The 23,706-nt window shown below is 67.6% G+C and overlaps 1 protein-coding gene across 2 annotated transcripts in view; it reads right to left on the reverse strand.

Moving 5' to 3' along the window:
- PKD1 (polycystin 1, transient receptor potential channel interacting) overlaps nucleotides 1–23,401 on the reverse strand; it is a 44,321-nt gene extending 20,920 nt beyond the window's left edge. For both annotated transcript variants that reach the window (XM_062180603.1, XM_062180604.1), the window contains exons 1-14: nucleotides 23,187–23,401; nucleotides 7,891–7,962; nucleotides 7,686–7,757; nucleotides 7,329–7,498; nucleotides 6,460–7,131; nucleotides 6,144–6,327; nucleotides 4,603–4,829; nucleotides 4,306–4,421; nucleotides 3,851–3,974; nucleotides 3,390–3,634; nucleotides 2,274–3,029; nucleotides 686–817; nucleotides 357–532; nucleotides 21–154 (exon numbers count right to left, since the gene is read on the reverse strand). In XM_062180603.1, coding sequence (XP_062036587.1) covers nucleotides 21–154; nucleotides 357–532; nucleotides 686–817; nucleotides 2,274–3,029; nucleotides 3,390–3,634; nucleotides 3,851–3,974; nucleotides 4,306–4,421; nucleotides 4,603–4,829; nucleotides 6,144–6,327; nucleotides 6,460–7,131; nucleotides 7,329–7,498; nucleotides 7,686–7,757; nucleotides 7,891–7,962; nucleotides 23,187–23,401 — 3,295 coding nt within the window. The remainder of the gene's footprint in view (nucleotides 1–20; nucleotides 155–356; nucleotides 533–685; nucleotides 818–2,273; nucleotides 3,030–3,389; nucleotides 3,635–3,850; nucleotides 3,975–4,305; nucleotides 4,422–4,602; nucleotides 4,830–6,143; nucleotides 6,328–6,459; nucleotides 7,132–7,328; nucleotides 7,499–7,685; nucleotides 7,758–7,890; nucleotides 7,963–23,186) is intronic.
- Nucleotides 23,402–23,706: the final 305 nt, after the last annotated feature.

The following is a 23,706-nucleotide window of genomic DNA, read 5'->3' on the forward strand; positions in this document are numbered from 1 at the left end:
GGGGAGCACCTGCCCCTCACCTGGACTGGTGTAAACGTGGGTGGCATTGTGCTCCACCAGCACCTGGGCCACAGCAGGGTCTGGGGCCTGGAAGGACTCATCGTATGGAGGCTTGAACTGGCCCAGCACCTGCTCCCCGTCCCCAAAGGTCCACCTGCCAGGGCAGTGGGCGGGCTGTCGGCTGGCTCCGGAGGGGCAGGGGCCCCACACCCAGCCTGCCTGACCAGGGGCCCCCTGCACCCAGCACCTCTGACAGAGAAGGAGACAGCCTCAGAGAAGCAACCCCCCGGCTTGGGGTCCCACAGCCAAGGTCAGCGGCTGGGGGCAGGCTCCCCGACTGGGCGCAGAGCACTCACAGGAAGGCCACCTCCACGGCCGAGTCCACCAGCACACTGGCCGTCAGCGCCAGCGTGGTGTTGGGGGACAGCACGGCCGGCACCACAGACACCCGCAGGCCCCGCATCCTGTTCATCCGCTCCACAGTGACGTTGTAGTTCACGGTGACGTTGCTCACGTGGTTGGAGGCCGTGAGCTGCAGACAGAGGTCAGTGGGCGTGGGCGCTCAGGCGAGCGAGGGCGGATGCCTGCACTCACCCACGGCCGCGGCACGGTTCTCCAGGCAAAGCAAAGCAGAGTGGAGAGGGCAGAGGTGAGCGGCCCAAGCCCCCACCCGCCGGCCGCCTACCGAGAGCTTGAAGACGGCGGCGCTCTGGTAGATGACGTTGAAGACCACGTTGTGGAAGGTCAGGGACTGCTTGTCGTCGATGGTCCAGCGGAACAGCACATCGGAGCCGGCCTCCACCACGGGGCTGTACCTCTAACCAGGGGGGAGGGTGGACACCGCCTGATCCAGCAGGCCTGCCGACAGCCCCCTGCCCACACCTACCCACAGGGATGCCGACGGCCCCTGCCCACAACCAGCCTGGACAACTACCCACAGGGATGCCGACGGCCCCTGCCCACGCCTACCCACAGGGATGCCGACGGCCTCTGTCCACAACCAGCCTGGACACGCCTACCCACAGGGATGCCGACGGCCTCTGTCCACAACCAGCCTGGACAACTACCCACAGGGATGGCGACGGCCCCCTGCCCACAACCAGCCTGGACACGCCTACCCACAGGGATGCCGACGGCCTCTGTCCACAACCAGCCTGGACACGCCTACCCACAGGGATGCCGACGGCTTCTGTCCACAACCAGGCTGGACAACTACCCACAGGGATGGCGACGGCCCCCTGCCCACAACCAGCCTGGACACGCCTACCCACAGGGATGCCGACGGCCCCCTGCCCACAACCAGCCTGGACACGCCTACCCACAGGGATGCCGACGGCCCCTGCCCACAACCAGCCTGGACACGCCTACCCACAGGGATGCCGACGGCCTCTGTCCACAACCAGGCTGGACACGCCTACCCACAGGGATGCCGACGGCCTCTGTCCACAACCAAGCTGGACAACTACCCACAGGGATGCCGACGGCCCCCTGCCCACAGCCAGCCTCGACATGCCATCCTGCAGGACTGCCGATGGCCACCTGCTCACAACTGGACACACCTACTCACAGGGCTGCTGGAGAGCTACACACCTGGCTGAACCACGACACCCACGTGGTGGAGGCACGGAGGTGCCCCAGGTCTGCTCTGGGCATGGGGTATACCCGGTGTGGGAATACCGATAACCCAGGTCAAGGTCAGGTCTCCAACCTCCAGCCATGTGGCCTTGGCTATGCCCTGCCTGTCCTGGACCTCAGTCTCCCCGTCTGTGAAGTGGGCGTCATCAGTGTGGGCACCATCTCAAGTCTGCAAAGCCAGATCCCAGGACTCCTCCCGAGCCCCTCGGCAGACGGCTCAGGGCTGAATATCTCCTGGGCCAGCACACAGAGCAGGTTCCCGACAGTGAAGCCAGGGGCACAACGGCACAGGTCACACTGAGGGCTGTCGGAAACGCCTGAGCCCTGGTGTCCAGGGAGGTGCCTGTCCCCACGTGGCGGTAGCAGCAGGCAGCTTGCCACAGGACTCAGAACCCACTTCCTCCGGCACCGGTGCCGGGAATACCCGGGAACACAGCTGGACTCGGGGCCAGAGCACAGGGTCTTGTTTTGGAAACGTGGGAGGTGGGTGAGGGGCTCTCAGCTGACCCTGTGATCACTAGAGACGAGGTGGCGGCCCGGGACTCAGCCGCCCGAAGTCCCAGCACTGAACTGGGTGGCACAGGCCGCCCTCTGCGTGTTGTCTGACGGGATGGGGTCGGGGCACAGGCCACACTCACCACCAGGACGCCCTGCAGGACACGGGCTTCGGGGCTGGGCGTGGCACGGAGGCCACGGATGGGCTCCTCTGCGGTCACCCGCAGGCTGAGGTTGGCCTGGCTGGCACTGTTCTCGGCCACGATCTCCAGCGCGTGCTCCCCCTCCCCGAGCGTGGGCAGCACCAACACCGAGAAGAGGGTGTCGTTGGTCTCCTGAGTGCAGGCAGGCACGAGGACGGCCGTGGCAGGGGGGCAGGCAGCCACGAAGGGGGCGCTGGCGTTGCCCCCGGGCCAGCGAGCCGTGGCAGTGGCGTTGGCACCAGAGTCCACCTGGAGCACCAAGGCTGAGCCGCTGGTCGGCACGTAGAGGCGGCCGTCGTGGAGGGCGGGGTGGGCGACACGCAGTCCGGCCACCGGGGACACCACACTGAAGCTGCAGGACAGGTTGTGCCTGGACACGGAGTTGCCCACAGTGGCTCGGACCTCATAACGCCCGGGATGCTGCAGCCCAGGGTTGGGCCTCAGGCCCAGCAGTGGGGTGAGCTGTTCCGTGGCCGCAAGCAGCCACAGGGTGCAGGCGTGGCCGGCAGGTGCTCCCTCCAGCTGGGCGGGCAGGTGGGCCAGCCAGGTGGAGGTGTTGGTGGAGAGGTATGGGGCCTCGGGGCCAGGCTGGCTGGGAGCCAGGGGGCAGTGCAGGAAGGCACCTGGGCCAGCGTCATGCTGCAGGCCAATGAGGTCACCAGGGAGCACGGGGACGTCCTGGCCGCTGAAGGTGACCTAGGACAGAGCAAGGTGGGGCTGCATCACGGCCTCTGTCGGGGCCTAGAGGGGCCACTGCGTGCAGGACCCCAGCCGGCTCCTCAGCATCACTGACCACGCTTCACAGGGGTTCCTGCCCCGTCCCCCCCCAACCCCTGCTGCCGACTGACAGCCACGCACGGGGAAGGCATAGGGAGGGCGGCCCTGGCTGGGGAAGGCGCCAAGAGGTTGCTGAGAAGGGCAAAGGCCGGGAGACAGCATCTTAGCCTGGGGGAAGGGCTCAGGGGGCAGGCAGCAGCCTGGGGCTGCATGCGTGGCGGGTGAGAAGACCCCAGCCTTGGACAGCTGAGGGGCAGGGACCCGGACTGGGACACGCACCGAGTATTGTGCGGGAGGCCCCGCAGGCACGGAGAAGAGGAACTCCCTCCACAGCGTGTAGGCGGCCCCAGGGCGCCAGGGCCCCGTCGACCTGTTGGCACAGGCCTGAGGGTGGCAGCAGGCGGCCGGCCGTTCACAGACACGGGCTGCAGAGCAGTTGCACCCCCCGGGCAGGCACTCGACGGCCGGCTCCGTCCTGTTGTCCAGGGTCCCACTCTGAGGCTCACTGCTGTTTCCTGAGGCTCCTGAGGACGGGAAGACCCAGCGCCCGGACGGCGCTCGCACCACTGCAGCGCCTCCGGCCCCGTGCCTCCTGGGTCCCACCCCTGCCACCAGGCCAGTGGGATGGCTGGGACAAGTCTGCAGACCTGCTCTCAGGCCACCTCGAGGTGGAGGCCAGCAGACGGGAGAGTTCAGAGGCCACCCCGAGCCCCCAACTCCCACCGCACTGGGAGCCCCACCTTCTCCTGAGGGCCGGTGCACCTGCAGCCGCAGCTGGGCGGGCTGCCTGAGCTCCTGGGTCCCAAACTCAGCGGCGGTGAGGAAGGCTTCACGGCTCGGGCTCAGGCCAGGGAACACCATGACCTGGTGGGGCAGGGGGGCTGCCTCAGCTCTGAGGACCCCCTCCCCCCAGGCAGGGCTCCCCAGGCCCCAGCAGCGCCCTCACGTGGCCACCACGGCCTCATTCCACGGCATCTGGGGGAAATCCCGGCCCAGCCACCGAGAGCAGCAGCCTCCCGTCGGCTTTTAGAACAGCTCACAGACGCCGAGACTTCGGTGACACGAGGGTCCTTCACCTCGGCGTCTGTGCTCCTCACTGTACCCCGGCACAGACGTCTTCAACAGCCAGCACAGGGCAGCGGGGCAGGCAAGGCCCCCCAGCTCTGGGACGGCGTGGGGAGGGTGGGGCGCCTACCTCCACGGGCTCCCGGGGGACAAGGAGGATTTCCTGCGGTGCCAGTGGCCTGGGGAGTCCCTGCAGGTCCCCGCTGGGCACGCCCACGAGCACGTTCTCAGCGTCCTGCACAGGGCCTGCAGGTGGCGAGCGTGCAGTGAGGCGCTGGTCCCAGGCCGAGGACGGCGGAGGGGTGGGGTGGGAGACCCCGGGCAGGGCCAGCCTGGGGTCTGAGCACTGGCAGCTGCACCCCAGCTCCCCCGGAGCAGAGCCTCGGCGAGCGCGAGCCCACAGGGACCCTGCCCGGCAGCCCCGCACCTCCAGGCCGCAGCTCGCAGACGTAGCTGTGTGGCGCGGAGCACAGGTCCGTGTTGCACTGCCCGGCGGGCCCGAGCCGCACGCAGTGCTCGGCGGTGGCTGGGTGCGGCTCCCCTGGCAGCCAGTTCTGGCAGCTCTCCAGGCTGAAGGCCTCGCCCTGAGGGGCCGAGCCCCCCTCCGCCTCTGTTCCCTGCACAGCCGAGAAGCCAATCCACACGTCCAGGCTCCTGTGGGCGGACAGCAGGGACACAGGGAGCTCAGGGGCTCCTCTCTCTGTGGCCCGCTGTGCCCAGGGGCCCGATCCCTGTCCTTGTTTTCCAGATAGGAACCTGAGGCTCGGGCACATGAGCTGGTGGGCCCGCAGCAACACCCCCCCACCCCCCAGGCAGTGAGCACGCCACAGAGTCCTTGCGGGCGCTGCCTCCAGCCTGACCCGGGCTCTCGCGCCTCACCTTCCAGTGCAGTACATGGGGACCAAGACACCCTCCTGTCAGCTCCCAAACAGGGCACCCCTGCGGCCAGAATCCTCTCCTTAGGAGTGGCTTGTAGCCACGCACACGGGTCCTGGTGTGCAGGCAGACGGCACAGGCACTGCTCAGGAGTGCGAGCGCGGGAGGGAGGGACTGTGCCCAGGCCAAGCTGGGCTCACGGGGCTGCAGCCCCCCGGCACCCAGCTCTGAGTGCTGCTCCTGTTCACCAAACAACCCAGGTGAGGCCGGCCAGGGGGCTGGGTCTGTGGCCCCTTCAGACACAGGTAGAATGTCCCTCACAAGCAGGCTGTCAGCCGTGGCCGGAAGGCCGTCTCCAGACCACCGGCATCCCCCACACCTCTGTGCTGCATGTGTGACCTTGCGGCCTAAAATCCCGCCTTCAGGGTGGGTGCAATGCTCCACTCAGCTGGCAGGGGAAGGGGCTCTGAGCCCCTAAGGAGACGGCCTCCAGGAGACCCTCACTCTCTCCTTGAGCCCCAAGCCAATCGACATACGTATGTGAAACCCCTATCCAATGGGCACCCCCAACAGGATGACCAATGAACACAGCAATGCCTTCAACACCCAGAGCCTCCCGCGGAGCCAGCGTCTGCTCGGGCACTCCGCCTGCTCGCCTCTCTGTCGCTTCCAATCAAATAAAAGTTTCCGCCTCTCTGCAAATTGTTCCCTGGCTTTTTATCCCTATACAAAGCTGAGAAAAAGAACCCACCAGCATCCACCCTCCCCTCCGTGACCAGGAACGACGGGGCAGGGCCTTAACTGCTCTGGGCAGAAGTCTCGGCCCCTTCCCAGCACGTGGGCGTCCAGCAAAGGTGGGGTCTGGTCCCCATCCCACCAACCTCATCACAGGTGACAAGAGGGGGACCGGGCCCAGAGCTGGGAAGACCAAGGAAGGGAGAAGTGCCTTGCAGCAGTGGGGTGTGCCAGTGCCCCCCTCTCCAGGAGGGAGGGCCCGGGAGAGGAGAGAAGTAGGCAGCGGGGTGGCCTCCGCGGTCACACCTGAACCCTCCTCCCTGCTCCATGGCCTCCATGGGGGATGAGGGCGAGTACCTGGTAACTTGGGAGACCAGGAAGTGCTGGATGGCAGGACTGTCCACCATGGCCAGGGCGGCCCCGGCCCAGGCCCGGCACTGCTCCTGTGCCTGCAGCCAGGGAGCCTTCTCCGCCACCAGGCGGTAGCAGTGCCCATTGCCAGGGAAGACCTCTGTGTCCGAGGAGCAGAGCGGGTGCACCACTGGGGGCCGGAGGCCACGGAGGAGAGGGCGTCAGCATGTGTCCAGGGCTGTGGTGCAGCCTCGCCCCCTCCCCCAGGCTTGCTGTAGGGAAAGGACGGGGCGACCAGGGCTCAGCAGGGAGGGGCACCCACCTCGGGCCGGCTCCGCGCCGAGCGTCGTGATGCTGTAGGTGGCCTCGAGGCCGGAGCCACCGCGGTTCTGGAGCCCGAGAATGAGGCTCTCGTCACTGCGCACCGAGGGCGGGCACACAAGCTCCAGGGCAGCGGGCGCTGCCTCTATCCACACCTCTGTCCCCAGCAGGGCCGAGCCAGCCCCCAAGGCCAGCACAGCCGTCACACGATAGTGCCCTGGTAGCAGGAAGCGGTGGGCAGCGGCAGGACCAGCTATGTCCATCTTGGGGGAGCCATCGCCGAAGTCCCAGCTTGTGGAGCGGACAGGGAGGGGAGCGGTGATATGGAAAGCTGCGGGCTGGCCAGAGGCCAGGGGTCCACGGGGCCCCTCCAGGACCGCCCCCAGGGAGGCAGGGAAGACATGCTGCAGCAGGGTTGGGCCCCTGCAGGCGGGACTGGGGTACAGATGGGGGCCGGAGCACCAGGACAGGCAGGCCGAGGAGCTGTTGAGGGGCTGGTCCACCCCACACAGGCACTGGCCCTGCTGGGAGAGGGCAGCGAGGCCCTGGCCAGCGGAGAAGCAGAAGGCGCCGCAGGCCTCAGGGGTCAGCGGGTCCTCGTGAGCAGTGGAGAAGGCCACGGTCGCCACAGCGCCTGAGCTGTTGTCCGGGACGCAGGCGACAAACTTCTCCCCTGCGAGAGCCAGCCAGGCCACTCAGCGCGTGGCTCCATGGCACTCGCGGGGCCCCCTACCCCTGCTTGGGCCTTCCTGATCCCCGGCTCCCGTCTCCTCTGGGCCTCCACCTGCTGCCCCTGCGAGGCTGGGGGTCCATCTGGCCCAAGTGCCAGCCGGCAGGGAAGAACCCAGCAGCCCACCCGCTCGCACTCACCGCAGCCACCATCCAGCAAGGGCGTGCTGAGGACAGGCCGGCCGGCCAGAGGGCCCGGCCCCGCACACATGGCCGCCTCGGGCTGGACCACGCGGACCCGCTGCTCCTCCGCCCAGCGTGGTAGCCACGCCAGGCCACAGTCACACTGCAACGGGTTCCTGCCCAGGTTTCTGCAGGGAGGGGCGCGTGTGGGGTCTCCCAGGCAGAAGAGCCTCCTCCCGCCGCTGTGGCTGGCTGTCCAGCTCCACAGGGCTCTAAGCAAACTGCCCCCGGGGTCTGGGCTCCAATGTGGGAGGGGCAGGGCCAGGTCAGGAGGGCAGAGGGGAGGGTGGGGCCCATCAAAGGAAAACAACTTACATTTCACTTAAATTAAATAAATTAGCAAATACTCCTTCTTCTAATGTAGAAATCTTGTTGTTGCTTATGTCCCTGGGAGAGAGGAGAATTGGGCAGGGTTTTCAGGGAGCCCTGTAACCACACAGTGGTGAGGGGCCACCACTCCCCACCCTATCCCAGCCCACACCAGGGGAGAGGGCACAGCAGGGATGGAGTGGAGACTCACAGCTCTACGAGTGCAGACAGGTTGGCCAGGAGCCTGACGTCCAGAGCCCGGAGCAGGTTGTGGGAGACGTCCCTGGGGACCAGAGCAGCCACGGGTCAGGCCGGAGCCCCAGGACAGCACGCAGGCCCCCCCTGAGCCCCAGGACAGCACGCAGGCCGCCCCCTGAGCCCCAGGACAGCACACAGGGCCCCCCTGAGCCCCAGGACAACACGCAGGCCGCCCCCTGAGCCCCAGGACAGCACGTAGGCCCCCCCTGAGCCCCAGGACAGCACGCAGGCCCCCCCCCCCAAGCCCCAGGACAGCACGCAGGCTGCTCCCTGAGCCCCTGAGCCCAGGACAGCACGCAGGCCACCCCCCGAGCCCCAGAGCTCCCCAGGACAGCACACAGGCCCCCCCTGAGCCCCAGGACAGCACGCAGGCCACCCCCCGAGCTCCAGAGCTCCCAGGACAGCACACAGGCCCCCCCTGAGCCCCAGGACAGCACGCAGGCCACCCCCCAAGCCCCAGAGCTCCCCAGGACAGCACACAGGCCCCCCCTGAGCCCCAGGACAGCACGCAGGCCCCCCCCTGAGCCCCAGGACAGCACGCAGGCCGCCCCCTGAGCCCCAGGACAGCACGCAGGCCGCCCCCTGAGCCCCAGGACAGCACGCAGGCCCCCCCTGAGCCCCAGGACAGCACGCAGGCCACCCCCTGAGCCCCTGAGCCCCAGGGCAGCACGCAGGCCCCCCCTGAGCCCCAGGACAGCACGCAGGCCACCCCCGAGCCCCAGAGCTCCCCAGGACAGCACACAGGCCCCCCCTGAGCCCCAGGACAGCACGCAGGCCACCCCCCGAGCCCCAGAGCTCCCCAGGACAGCACACAGGCCCCCCCTGAGCCCCAGGACAGCACGCAGGCCGCCCCCCGAGCCCCGGAGCTCCCCAGGACAGCACACAGGGCCCCCCCTGAGCCCCAGGACAGCACGCAGGCCGCCCCCTCAGCCCCGGAGCCCCCGAGCCCCAGGACAGCACACAGGGCCCCCCCCCCGAGCCCCAGGACAGCACACAGGCCGCCCCCTGAGCCCCGGAGCTCCCCAGGACAGCACGCAGGCCACCCCCCGAGCCCAAGGACAGCACACAGGCCGCCCCCCGAGCCCCAGAGCCCCAGGACAGCACGCAGGCCGCCCCCTCAGCCCCGGAGCCCCCGAGCCCCAGGACAGCACGCAGGCCGCCCCTGAGCCCCAGGACAGCACGCAGGGCCGCCCCCCGAGCCCCTGAGCCCCAGGACAGCACGCAGGCCGCCCCCCGAGCCCCGGAGCTCCCAGGACAGCACACAGGGCCCCCCCCTGAGCCCCAGGACAGCACGCAGGCCGCCCCCTCAGCCCCGGAGCCCCCGAGCCCCAGGACAGCACACAGGGCCCCCCCCCGAGCCCCAGGACAGCACACAGGCCACCCCCTGAGCCCCAGGACAGCACACAGGCCGCCCCCTGAGCCCCGGAGCTCCCCAGGACAGCACGCAGGCCACCCCCTGAGCCCAAGGACAGCACACAGGCCGCCCCCCAAGCCCCAGAGCCCCAGGACAGCACGCAGGCCGCCCCCTCAGCCCCGGAGCCCCCGAGCCCCAGGACAGCACGCAGGCCGCCCCTGAGCCCCAGGACAGCACGCAGGCCCCCCCCCGAGCCTCAGGACAGCACGCAGGCCGCCCCCTCAGCCCCGGAGCCCCCGAGCCCCAGGACAGCACGCAGGCCGCCCCCGAGCCCCAGGACAGCACGCAGGCCCCCCCCGAGCCCTAAGACAGCACACAGGCCGCCCCCTGAGCCCCAGGACAGCACGCAGGCCGCCCCTGAGCCCCGGAGCCCCCGAGCCCCAGGACAGCACGCAGGCCACCCCCCGAGCCCCAGAGCTCCCCAGGACAGCACGCAGGCCCCCCTGAGCCCCAGGACAGCACGCAGGCCCCCCCGAGCCCCGGAGCTCCCCAGGACAGCACACAGGGCCCCCCTGAGCCCCAGGACAGCACGCAGGCCCCCCCTGAGCCCCAGGACAGCACGCAGGCCGCCCCCTGAGCCCCAGGACAGCACGCAGGCCGCCCCCGAGCCCTAAGACAGCACACAGGCCGCCCCCGAGCCCCAGGACAGCACGCAGGCCGCCCCCGAGCCCCTGAGCCCCAGGACAGCACGCAGGCCCCCCCCGAGCCCAGGACAGCACACAGGCCCCCCGAGCCCCAGGACAGCACGCAGGCCGCCCCCTGAGCCCCGGAGCTCCCCAGGACAGCACGCAGGCCACCCCCCGAGCCCAGAGCTCCCCAGGACAGCACGCAGGCCCCCCCTGAGCCCCAGGACAGCACGCAGGCCGCCCCCTGAGCCCCGGAGCTCCCCAGGACAGCACGCAGGGCCCCCCTGAGCCCCAGGACAGCACGCAGGCCGCCCCCTGAGCCCCAGGACAGCACGCAGGCCCCCCCTGAGCCCCAGGACAGCACGCAGGCCGCCCCCTGAGCCCCGGAGCTCCCAGGACAGCACGCAGGCCACCCCCCGAGCCCCAGAGCTCCCCCAGGACAGCACGCAGGCCCCCCCTGAGCCCCAGGACAGCACGCAGGCCCCCCCCGAGCCCCAGGACAGCACGCAGGCCGCCCCCTGAGCCCCAGGACAGCACGCAGGCCCCCCCTGAGCCCCAGGACAGCACGCAGGCCGCCCCCTGAGCCCCAGGACAGCACGCAGGCCGCCCCCCGAGCCCTAAGACAGCACACAGGCCGCCCCCGAGCCCCTGAGCCCCAGGACAGCACGCAGGCCCCCCCTGAGCCCCGGAGCCCCCCGAGCCCCAGGACAGCACGCAGGCCACCCCCCGAGCCCCAGGACAGCACACAGGCCCCCCCGAGCCCAGGACAGCACGCAGGCCGCCCCCTGAGCCCCGGAGCTCCCCAGGACAGCACGCAGGCCACCCCCCGAGCCCCAGAGCTCCCCAGGACAGCACGCAGGCCCCCCCTGAGCCCCAGGACAGCACGGCAGGCCCCCCCCCCCCCGAGCCCCAGGACAGCACGCAGGCCGCCCCTGAGCCCCGGAGCTCCCCAGGACAGCACGCAGGCCCCCCCTGAGCCCCTGAGCCCCAGGACAGCACGCAGGCCCCCCCCCGAGCCCCAGGACAGCACGCAGGCCGCCCCCTGAGCCCCAGGACAGCACACAGGGCCCCCCCCCCGAGCCCCAGGACAGCACACAGGCCCCCCCCCGAGCCCCAGGACAGCACACAGGCCTCCCCCAGAGCCCCAGGACAGCACACAGGCCTCCCCCAGAGCCCCAGGACAGCACGCAGGCCGCCCGAGCCCCAGGACAGCACACAGGCCGCCCCCGAGCCCCCAGAGCTCCCCAGGGTCTCCGAGCTGTGCCTGCCCCGAGTGCCTCACTACTGCAGACTGAACACGGGCCCTTCTGACCGAAGATCCAGATGAAGGCTCACTCCACCTCGGGCTCACGCAGAGGCCTACCAATCACACAGACCCACCAATCCCAGGTGCCTGGAAGGCCCGGCCCCTCCCTCTCCCGTACCACCAAGGCATGGCTCCACCCACCCTCCTCGTGCGGGTCAGCATTCACCAGGGCTGCCAGCTGGGGCTGGGAGCGGCGACCTCAGATGGAGCCACAGAGATCAGAGAAACGGGGAAAGGCCCCACGTTGAACTCCAAGTTTAACACCACCTCAGTAGAAACACCCCCCCCGGGGCCCCGGAACCCTGTGTCAGAGTATCTGGGTTTGAGCCCCAGGCCCCTGGTAATGCAGACCCAGCAGGCAGTGGTGATGGCTACCACCCAGTCAGCTCCAGCCTCAGCCCAGCCCCAGCCCAGCCCCAGCCATCAAGGGCACTAGGGAGATGAACAAGTGCATCTGAGCACTCATCCCTCTCAGAGACATAGCTTAAAACATTATTTACAGGGGCCGGCGCAGTGGGCTAATGCCCTGGCCTGAAGCGCTGGCGTCCCATATGGGCGCCGGTTCCAGTCCCGGCTGCTCCACTTCCAATCCAGCTCTCTGCTGTGGCCTGGAAAAGCAGTGGAGGATGGCCCAAGTCCTTGGGCCCCTGCACCCGCATAGGAGACCCGGAAGAAGCTGCTGGCTCCTGGCTCTGGCCATTGCGGCCAATTGGGGAGTGAACCATCAAATGGAAGACCTCTCTCTCTCCTCTCTCTGTGTAACTCTTTCAAATAAAATAATAAATTTTTAAAAAAAACATTATTTATGTATTAGATGGGCAGAATAACAGGCAGAGAAAGAGAGATCTTACATTTGCGGGTTCACCCCACAAACGCCCACAACAGCCGGGGCTGGTTCAGGCCAAAGCCAGGAGCCCCACCCGGGCCTCGCACGTGTGTGGCAGGGGTCCAAGCACTAGGCCATCTTCTGCTGTTTTCCAGGCAAAATAGCAGGGAGTTGGATCAGAAGCAGAGCAGTGACGACTCAAATCCCCCTCCAGTATGGGAGGCAGGGGTTAAACGTGACAGCTTTTGCCGGCGCCGCAGCTCACTAGGCTAATCCTCCACCTGCAGCGCTGGCACACCAGGTTCTAGTCCCGGTTGGGGCGCTGGTTCTGTCCCGGTTGCTCCTCTTCCAGTCCAGCTCTCTGCTATGGCCCTGGAGTGCAGTGGAGGATGGCCCAAGTGCTTGGGCCCTGCACCCCATGGGAGACCAGGAGAAGCACCTGGCTCCTGGCTTTGGATCTGTGCAGTGCACCGGCCATGGCGGCCATTTGGGGGCTGAACCAATGGAAAAGGAAGACCTTTCTGTCTGTCTCTCTCTAACTCTGCCTGTCAAAAAAAAAAAAAAAAAGTGACAGCTTTTAATGTTTAAATAAACAATGTTTAAAAATATAAGCAGTTACCAAAAGAAGTACAAATGGTCCCAAACGTGGGAAAACCAATCCAGTTTAGTAGCTGGAAAAACACCAATCACCATCGTCAGCTGCCCGAGCTGTGAGCGTGTCAGAGAGCCAGTCCTGGGGCGGGAGCAGGAGTGGGGGCGTGGAGGGGCCGGCTGCACCCTGAGACAGGACCACCGCCTGGCCCAAGCTCCTGTGCCTCTCCGACGGCACCACCCCGCTGCCCCGCCAGCCCTCAGTGGCTTTAGAACCCGCTGACGGGGCCGGCGTGTGGCACAGGTTGGTCCTCCACCTGCAGTACTCTCTGCTGTGGCCTGGGAGGGCAGTGGAGGATGGCCCAAGTCCTTGGGCCCTGCACCCACGTGGGAGACCTGGAAGAAGCTCCTGGCTTCGGATGGGCGCAGCTCCAGCTGTTGCGGCCATTGGGGAGTGAACCAGCAGATGGAAGACTTTGTCTCTCCCTCTTACTGTCTGTAACTCTACCTCTCAAATAAATAAACTTTTAAAAATCTTAAAAAAAAAAAAAAAAAAAAAAGAGCCCACTGATGGAGGTACAGGAGGCGGCCACGGCCATCCTGCCATCACGCTGGGCATTCCTTCGGCTCCAGCAAGGCTCCCGGGCGACGGCCCTGTGGACCTCCCTGACTCAGTGGACGTTGCCGGGCCCTCCAGATCTGCGCGTCACTGTCGTGGTCTCCAAATCCAGGAGGCTGGGCTCCCACTCGCCACGCAACACTGCACTCGGGCCCTCCCAGCTGCCACCTCGACCCACCTGAGCTCCCACGGCAGCCCGGCGCCCGTCGGGCAGCCGGCCCTATGCAGGGGGGCACCCGGGTTGCCTGAGGGGTCCTGGGGGCAGGACAAGGGACAGTGAAGGGCACCAAGAGCGCAGGGCCTGCACTCCACGCAGCAGCCCTGGCTGCACACAAGGTGCACGTGAGACAGAAGGCCAAGGCCTGCTCACAGAGCCTCTTGGCCCTGTGCGGAGCTGGGGGCTCCTCGTGGTGCGAGGCCTTCGCCACGGTTGTGGGGTAGACTTAGAGAACCCATGCCCAAAACACTGGAAGAGAAGAGGCCATGGGGGCACAGGGACACAGGGAGGAAGCCTCTGTCCCAACTAAGCCTGGCTTCTCCCTCGTTTCTCTCACCCATTAAAAGGACAGGTCTCTCCCAGCACTGGCCAAGGCCCTCACTACTGGACATCAGGGTAGGTGGGCCCACAGCCGGCTGTTCGGGTCTCCACACCACCCCCAGAGGTGAGAAGGGACGGGCTAGCGGACGGGACACCAGGGAAGAGCCACTTCCACAGATGGGGTGAGGCAGCCAGGGGCCAGCGTGCCAACTGTGGCAGGCCACGGCTGTGCCATGAAAGATGTAAGCCCACAGCAGGGGCTCCCCAGGCAGCAGTGACAAGGGCAGCACGGGAAGGTGGCTGGGGCAGCAGGCTCCTCTGGCCAGCGGGTGCACGGACCGACTTGGGAGGCTGGCACAGGCCCCTGGTCCCACCCACCTGTCACTCAGGGAGTTCACAGCCTGGACCCCAACACGGGAAGAAAGGAGAGCAGACCCCAAAATGTTCTGCCATACCCCACTTTCTATGTCCCCCGGAGACTGGGGGGGCTCAGACAGCAGGGTGAGGCGGAGCCCTGCATGAGGGTCAGCCGCAGGGTCCCAGTGTCCTCCCCAGCACCCCCCAACTGAGGCCTGGGCCTAGCATACCCGGCTCCTTCCCCACCCACAGGGGGCTTCTCCCTACCACTCACCTGAGAGGTTAGGGAAAGTGGGGCTCACCCTCTGGGGCACCTGGACCCTACAGGACCCCTCTAAGACCCAAGCAAGCAACTCCAGGGACCCCATGGCCAAGGCTGGAGAGGGCCAGACCAGGTCAGGGGGAGGCGCTGAAGCTGGGGCCGCCCACCAGGGGAGACAGCAGGAGACAATGAGCCAGTCGCCTCGGCCTGTCAGTGCCTGCCCTCAGCTCTCGGAGGGAGACCCAGGGCCACAAGGGACATCCCAGACATGGCCTGTTCCCTCTGCTGCTCCAAGATGGCCACATGTCTGGGGAGGGGTAACACTGCTTACACACTGGGGGGGTCACCTTCCACTAGCTCATCTGTTCTGGGGAGGGGCCCTCTGTGCCCCTGGGCGGCAGTAATGTCCCTGTGGAAGGCACGAGACCCTGCAGGCGGGGCCTTGGCCCCTGTGCACCTCACTTGCTCGCACATCCGGCTTTCAGCAGGAATGGGGAGGGGGCTTTCCCCCTTCCCACTCAGGGCTCAGCCCCCGCGTAGTTAGAAGGACCCGGGAGGGGCTAAGAGCATCAGGGGGAACCCAGGGAGAGTGGGCAGAAGCCCTGCACCGTCCCTGAGCACTGAGGGGCCCGAGACCCTCGTTCACCCGACAGCCAAGGCGGGAACCTGCCCCGCAGGCGAGCAGCCGGCTCCCTCCCTGCCAGAAGTGGGGGAAGCTCGGGTGCCGGCTCCCCAGTCCAGATGCCGGGCGGGGTCTGGGGGCTGGCCGGAGCCCCCAAGGAAACATCTGCACATTCCAGACGTGTGTGGTCAGCGGCGCGGGCGCATGCCAGGCCCGGCACCCCCACCCCAGCGCTGGCTGCAGCGCTGGAAACAAGCTTGGGGGACGGCTCCGAGGGGCCGCCCGCAGAGGTTATGTAACCGCGCAGCAGAGCCAGCCACCTCCCTCTGCCAGGACAGGACAGCGCGGGAGGAGGCCCGCTCCCCTCCAGGGCCCAGTCAGCCGGCTCCGTCCTCTCGGGAGGAAGCGGGTTCCCCTCAGCCCAGCTAGGGGGACGCCCCCAGACGTGCCCCCTCCCCGGGCCAGCCCAGGGCGGGGGAGGAGAGGCCACGGCCCGGCAGGCCCTTCCTGTCGAGGAGCGGCAGCCGGAGCCAGTGCCGTCCCATCGCCCCGGTCTGCTTTCACTCCTTCTATTTATGGCGAGCGAGGCCGGCTTCCAGGGCCGGAAATGATGTTTAAATTAACGAATTCAAGTTCAGGAGAGAGAGCGAATCTGAAGAAAAACACGCCGAGCGCGCTGGGGGGAGGTGGGCAGGGGCAGGGTTCTGGCTATGCCCACCCTGCCTCTCCAAGGAGGGGAAAGGCCTGGCCAGCGACGCCCCAACGTCCTACACACAGGGCCCAGCGAGAGGAGGGAGGCCGCAGGGGCCCAGGCCCCAGGATGCCTGCACGAGGGGCTCGGGGGCTCGGGAGTCAGGCACAGAGGCCCCTCCCTGAGACAGAGCGCTGGGCAGGCGTGTGTCCGCTCTCACTGAGCCCCTCACGGGCACTGCGTGCTCCCAGAGCTCAGGATGAGACGCCAGCGGCAACAAGGCCTGTCCGGGATCCTCCCGGGCCCACCGCAGGGGCAGGGAGAAGAGCTGAGAGAGTGGGGCGGAAGGACGCAGCCCAGCCCAGAGATCTGCCCGGTACTAAGGAGAACAGTGAGGGGGGCGGGGCAGGGCAAGGGGCAGCCAAGGAGAGGGCTCTGCAGCCCCTGGTCCCCTCCAATCCACCTGCAGGGCAGACCTGCGCCAGGACCAGGCCTCTCACAACCAGCACACGCCCAAGCCATACCAGCCCTGTCCTCTACATGGGCACACTGAGGCTCAGGGACCCCACTCCCCCCTCACAGCGCCCCAGTCTTCTCCACAGGTGGCCGGCAGGGACACAGCAAGGGAGGACTCTGGGCACGTGGCTGTCCACGGGCCGCAGAGCCCCACGGCAACAGAAGCACTGGTCCAGCCAAGCAGTGGGCAAGCCCACGGCCACGGCGTGAACCCGCCTGATACCGGGCTCCAACGCAGCAGGGAGGCTCGGGTGCCTGGGGCACCTCTGCCCGGGGCTCTGACCTGCCAAGGGCTGTGAGCTTGCCCTGGGCGCTGGCCTTTCTCAGTGCGGTGACCAGATGGCTTCTACCTTTGGGACAAAGGCCATCCCCTCGGGGGCATCTTCAGAGCCGGGGTGCCAGGGCCCAGCCCACGGGAGCCACAGGGAGAGAAAGGGCCCGCAGCCCCCAGGCGGCTGGCCCCTCTCCGTGGCTCTGGTGCCTGGGCACACTGGGTCCCCTGGCACCGACAGCTGCCAGGCCGTAAGGAACGGCGTGTTCCCAGAAGGGACGTGAGCCGCATTTTCCAGCTGTGTCTCCCTGTGCAGGGAGAGGCGGCCCAGCCCAGCCACACAGCCGCCGCGTGGGCCAGGCCCGGCCCCGAGCAGGCCGCCCGACGCCGCCACCCAGACGGCAGCAAGAGACGCGGGATGTTTTCATTCCACAGTGCTAGGCGGCCGGCCCGGCTGGCTCCCGCTGCTGGCGCTGGCCACCGCAGAGTGTTCCGGAAAGGAAAATGTGTGTCTCCATCCAAAATGGCTTCCTCGGCTGAAACCAGACCCCGCCAGGTCTCCCTCAGGAGCCAGGGTCTCCTCGCCCACTCCCCAGGCAGCCCAGGGTGGGGGTTCCGGCAGGAGCAGGACGAAGGGAAGCCCAGGGAAGGCTGCCGGGGCAGGCAGAGCGGACGCGCAGGGAGAAGGCTCGGACGGGAGCACCCAGGAGAGAGCCGCAGGATGTCTGCAGACAACCAGAGCGGGCAGACAGCGACGCAGGCTGGGCACGACTTCCCCAACCAGCACCGAGAGGCGGAGCGACACGGGGCGGGCGCGCGTGGCACAGCCAAGGCTGTGCCACGTGCCATTAAGTGGCAGAACCCCGAAGGGTGCCACGACATGGTCTGAGGTCCAAAGACCGGGGAGAAGAAGGAGGTGGACTCCCCGGGTGCTGCTTCCATCTCGTGACCTCGGCACCAATACGCTAGCGTGAATGCATCCAAGACACACGCTCAGGGAGACCTCGGTGAAGCACACGCGGGGGCGGCGCTGAGGCGTGGCAGACAAAGCCCCCACCTGCGACACAAGCATCCCACAGGGGCTGCTCCACCTCCGACCCAGCTCCCTGCTGTGGCCTGGGTAAGCAGTGGAGCACAGCCCAAGCACTTGGGCCCCTGCACCCCTGTAGGAGACCCAGAAGAAGCTCCAGGCTCCTGGCTTCAGGTCTGGCCCAGCCCCGGCGGTGTGGCCATTAGGGAGTGAACCAGCAGGTGAAAGATCTCTCTCAACCTTCACACACACACACACACACACACAGGTAAAACCACCACCCGCAGCGCCAGCCAGCATCCGATCCGGATGCTCTACTTCCGAGCCTGCTCCCTAACATCCCTGGGAAAGCAGCAGAGGAGGGGCCAAGTGCCTGGGCCCTTGCCACTCACCTGGTAGACCCAGATGAAGCTCCTGGCTCAAGCCTGGCACAGCCCCTGGCTACTGCAGCCATCGGGGAGTGAACCAGCAGATGGAAGAGCTCTCGCACTCTCTGACTTTCCCACAGCCACTGAGGATGCCTGTGAAGCCAGCCCGGGGCGGCTTGGGGAGGCTGGGCCCCCTGAGCTGGGTGCCGGAGGGTACACCAGAGTCCCCGCTGCAGCAGATGGCGCTGCCCCCCCACAGCACCTCCCGCTCCCAGACTTCCACGCTGTCTGCTCTGCAGAGGGCCGGCCCTACAGGTGCACCTCCTCGTGGTTGGTGCTTGGGGACAAGCAGATGGTCCCTGAGGTCACAGTGAGGACAGATCGAGAGGCACACTTTAACAACGGTCACAGTTATTCCAGCCGCCGGGGACGAGGCCCCACTGTCAGAGCGGCTGAGTGGTGCAGCCAGCGTCACCCCCAGAGGAGCAGGGGTGAGTATCCTGGGCACCTGCTTTCGGGATGTTAGCCCGAAGGCCAGGAAGGGGCAGGCAGGGCCCCAGGTCGGGAAAGGCCTGGGAGGAGATGCCCAGCACCGAGAGGCCTGCAGACACAGCCCCGCCCCCCGGCCTGCTCACAGGCGTCCACTGGCACTGAGAGAATCCCTCTGCTGTGACCAGACGGCGACTACGGCAAGTGACTCAGTATCTGGAGCCCAGCTCCCAGCCCGCGAGACGGGCCGAGAGCGGTCCCAGCTCCACGGCACGCGGGCAGGGCGGGGGGTCTGTGAGGTCAAAGCCATCAGCGCTTGGCCAAGCCCAGCTCCCAGTCCGCGAGACAGGCCGAGAGCGGTCCCAGCTCCACGGCACGCGGGCAGGGCGGGGGGGTCTGTGAGGTCAAAGCCATCAGCGCTTGGCCAAGCCCAGCTCCCAGTCTGCGAGACGGGCCGGGCCGAGAGCGGTCCCAGCTCCACGGCACGCGGGCAGGGCGGGGGGTCTGTGAGGTCAAAGCCATCAGCGCTTGGCCAAGCCCAGCTCCCAGTCTTCGAGACGGGCCGAGAGCGGTCCCAGCTCCACGGCACGCGGGCAGGGCGGGGGGTCTGTGAGGTCAAAGCCATCAGCGCTTGGCCAAGCCCAGCTCCCAGTCTGCGAGACGGGCCGATAGCGGTCCCAGCTCCATGGCACACAGGAGGGGCCAGGGGTCTGTGAGGTCAAAGCCATCAGCACTTGGCCGAATCCAGCAGGTAGCAGCTGCCAAGGGGGTGCGTCTCCCTTCAAGTTCTGCAGAGAGTCTTAAAATTGGGACTGAATTTACATATTATAAAATTCACCCGTTTAAAGCCCACAGTTCAGTTTCCAGTACACATGCATAAGATCACACCTAATGCCAGAACATTCTTTCTTTTCTTTAAAGGTTTATTTACTTGAAAGGCAGAGTTACAGAGAGGCAGAGAGAGAGAGAGAGGCAGAGAGAGAGAGAGAGAGAGAGAGAGAGAGAGAGAGGCAGAGAGAGAGAGGTCTTCCATTTACTGGTTCACTCCCCAAATGGCTGCAACAGCCAGAGTTGGACCAATCCGAAGCCAGGAGCCTGGAGCTTCTTCCAGGTCTCCCACACGGGTGCAGAGGCCTAAGGACTTGGGCCATCCTCCACTGCTTTCCCAGGCCACAGCAGAGAGCTGGACAGGAAGTGGAGCAGCCGGGACCCTAACCAGCACCCATCTGGCGCTCACCCACCATGCCACAGTGCCAGCCCCCAGAACATTGTCATTACCCCAAAAAGAAGCTCCACACTGCCTGGCCATCACGCCCACCCCGATCGTAGGCACCCACTAGTGCTCTGTCTCTGCGGGCTTTGCCTGTCCTGGGCACGTCCCATCAACAGAGTCCCCAACGTCTTCAGTTTATCGGCACTGAGGCGCCATTGGTGCTCCAGCCCTGCTTCTGGGTGAGTGACGGCCACTGGTCGCGTAGACACGCCGGCTTCCCCCGTCGCTGGTGGACAGCTGGGCGGCTTCAGCTCTGGTCTGCTGTGAATGACCAGCTGGGTACAAGCCTCCGTGGGGCACTCTGATTTCTCCTGGGCCAACACTCAGAGCGGACCGGCTGGGTCAGCGGCCACCTCCGGGTCGCACTGCAGCAGGAGCCCCCGATGTCCACGGTGTCCACACCATTTCACACCGCACCAGCGGCGCACACGGGCTCTGGTGTCTCACGGTGATCTTCATGTGCGTCTCCAAAAGCCAAGGCCTGCACCACCTTCCCCTGCGGGGCGCTTCTCTGCAGACACGGCTGCCGGGCCCTGTGCGCCTCTCTCGGCAGCAGCGCTGTGCTGTGGGAGCTCTGCACGTGTCCAACACGGCGTGGATCTGACCGGCGGCTGCACCTCCTTTCTCGTCCCCACGGCCGATCTCGCGGCGCGTGCTCAGGCCCTCCCGGGCGCTGCCAGCTCTGCAGTTTGCCTGTTCACGTCCCAGAGCCCCGCGGGTGCCCCACAGCCTCCCTGTGCTCCTCACGCCCCTCACCAGGCGACTGTGGATGGAGGCTGGCATTGCTCCACACTCCGGGAGCCCCACGCAGGCGTGCACCCTGTGGCAGCCTGAGAGCCCTCCCCGCACCTCTGCATACCAGCCACGCTGCTTCCCTCCCAGGCCCCTGGCCGCCCCCACCGGCTCCCCCACTCTACAGAGGCCCCGCCTACCGCTCCTGTCACCTTGCCCCTAGAGACCCCACAGGACTGCCCCCTCTGGAGTCTCAGCTTCTACGTCACCAGCACTGGGGGTCCTTCTGAGCCAGCCCCAAAGCAGTCCCCACCCCTCACCTGTGTCTTGTACTTGGGAGAATGCTGTACCTGTCAGTCTAACACAGGTTCCCACTTGAAAACAGAGCCCCAGAGGGCCAGGACCTGCCCCAGGTCGGGACCTCATAGACACTGGCAAAACAAAGGCTGGGCACTCAGCGGCCAGATCCTCCCTCAGTGGGGGCTCACAGCGGGGGCAGAGCAAGCCTCAGACCTCGGCGAGCTGGGAAGCAGGCGCCTGGAGACCCTGTGCTGTCCGGCCAGACCCCAAGGCAGACACGGGGGTCTGCTCCCGCAGTCACCTTTCCCCAAACCCTACCTGGGGCACAGACACCAGGGACTGAGCCTCCTCCCGCAGCCTCCCCCACACTCTCCCATCTTTTCGGGACACAGGGAGGGAAGGGCAAAGCCGCAGAATTCCCAGCAAACAAAACAAGTCCCAATATTTTAAGTTAGTGAAGCCAAAGACTACTGAGCGCCCGGTACACGCCTCGTCCTGGACCAGAGACACACAGAAAATATCCCTGGCCAAACCCAACAGCACCCGTCACCCAAAGCAGTCTTCCAAGAGCAGCCAAGCCTGGGGCCCAGCCACAGCTCGGACCTGGAGCTCTGCCTGGGACAGCTCCCTCCTGGGACAGTCTAAGTGGGTCCACAGCCCTCGAAGCATGGCTCTCCACCAACGTCCGGGAAGCCGCCACAGCACCCAGAGGTGACAGCACAGAGCCCAGCGGCAGCCCGGGGCCGCGGAGCCAGATTCCTCAGAGACGGGAGGTCTGTACACCAACAGACCACGGCCAGACCACGCCGAGAGCCGGCTACCTGGGCCCTGACTGGTGCGCTCCCCGCGCTGCGAGACAACAGCCCAGGTGAGATCTGGCCCAAACCACAGGAGGGGAGGCCGTGGACGGTGGGGTCTCCGCGATAAAGCTTCAAACGCAGCATAGCAGGACACGCAGCCGATAACATCCCACGTCTGAAGAATCCACCCCCCGGCAGCACCATCTGACCTGAGAGGCCTGGGCCATCGCCCCACCTCGCCTCGGGCCAGCCAAGGAGCCACAGACGGACGGGTGACGGCACCAACTCTACTGCAAGGCCTGAGACTTCCACACTGTCCCCAACCCCCAGGGAAGTCACAGCTTCAGGCTGTGAAGAGCACGGAGATGCCCCCTGCCCACGGCAAGTCACCCCATGTCCCACGGCGGCCACCAGAACTCAGGACCAGAGCCCAACGATGCACACACAGGGCCACGGGCTCAGGTGACACGGCTTTAGCTCCTGGACAGCTCCTAGGAGGCCAGCACGGGACAGGACCAGGTGCTGGCGAGTGCCACCCCACCCCACCCCAGCAACAGGCCCAGCAGGGACAGAGGCACCCTGACCCCTCAGCAGCAACAAAGGGTGGGGCCGGTCTGACGCAATTCTGCAGTGCTGTGGGTAGGCAGGCGGGGCGGTCCTTGGTCCTCGCAGCCTGGCTGCGCCACCAACGCCTGGGAGTCAGGGAGCGGCCCAGCCACGGCTCCCGGTGGCCCTCGAAACCCTGCTTCTCCCCACCCCCCACTGGGACACAGTTCCCCTAGAGGCGGCCCCGGCTGGGCTTACCCAGGACCACAGGGCCCCTCACCCAGGGGATGCCAGGGAGCCACAGCCCCGGCTGAGGAGCGGGCAGGACGGGCAGGCCCCGAGACTGTCCCCGGCCCTGGTGGCAGCTGTCTGCACATGAGAGCCACTCACAGCATCTCAACCTCGCCCTGGGGCCTGGACACCTCCCAGCCCAAGCCGGCCTGCCCTGCGCCAGCTCAGACACCTCACTCCTTCCAGAAGGCGGCCCAGGGCCTCTGCAGGGTCTCAAAGCCCCCACAGGGTCCAGGATACGGCCAGGACCGCGGCCCAGACACCCCTCGGACTCCCCCTGAAGCTGCGAACCTGGCCAGGACCCCCCTCCCCGCCCAGACACCCCCTCGGGCTCCCCCTGAAGCTGCCGCACCTGGCCAGGTGCAGCTCCGTGCCTCTGCGCCCACCTCCCAAGCCCTCGTCCTGTCCCCTCGGGGAGGGGACGCACTCCCGGCAGCCCTGCGCTCCCCACACCCCGGGCCTCCCGCCGCGCCCCGCTTCGCCCCCGGCCCGGGTCGGCTCCGTGAGCGGAGCCCGGGGCGCTCGGCGCGGGCGCGGCCGGGAAGGGGCCGGCAGTTCGAGGGACGCCGCTCGCGTCCGCTTCCCTCAGGTTTTCCTTATTTAGCCGGCCGACGTCCCGCGCCGGCGCCTCACCCTGGGAGCGGCCTGGCCCGCGTCCCTTCCCTTCCGGGGGCGGGCAGCGCGCCCACGCCCCCCGGGCCCCACGCGCGGCCCCGCGGCGATGCTCCCGCGGCCCGGCCGCCGGCGCCATGGCAACGCCCGCCCGCGCCCGGGTACTCACAGAGCTGTGGCGTCTGCGGGGATGCGCAGCGCGGGCCCGAGCGTCCGCAGCCCGCGGCCCGAGCAGTTGACGCGGCAGGCGCCTCCGGGCTCCGGGCTGCACAGGCAGGGGGGCGCGCACGGCCCGCAGCCGCGCCCGGGGCCCCCCGCCAGCGACCCGAGCCACAGGCCCAGGCCCAGGGCCAGCGCCAGGCGGGCGGGCGCGGCGGGCAGCATCGTCAGGGCAGCGCGCGCATGGCCCCGCCGGCCCCGAGGCCCGCCCGCGCGCCGGCGGCCGCGCTCACGCGGGGCCCGCGGACGGCATGCCGGAGCGACGGGGCGAACCGGGCGGCGGCCGCGGCCTGTCTGCCTGCGCGACACCCTCGGCGCTCGGGGCCAGGCCGCGCTCCGGGTCGTCGGCCGCCCGCTAGCGCGCTCGCGCTGCAGTGCGGGCCCCGCCGCCGGCTCCTCCTCCTCCCGGCGGGCGCGGGGGGGGGTGGGGCCGGCGCGGGCTCCGCCCCCGTCGCCGCGGGGCGGGGCCG

The sequence above is a fragment of the Lepus europaeus genome, chromosome 21 (genome assembly GCF_033115175.1).
Source record: "Lepus europaeus isolate LE1 chromosome 21, mLepTim1.pri, whole genome shotgun sequence".
Classification (NCBI taxonomy): Eukaryota; Metazoa; Chordata; class Mammalia; order Lagomorpha; family Leporidae; genus Lepus; species Lepus europaeus.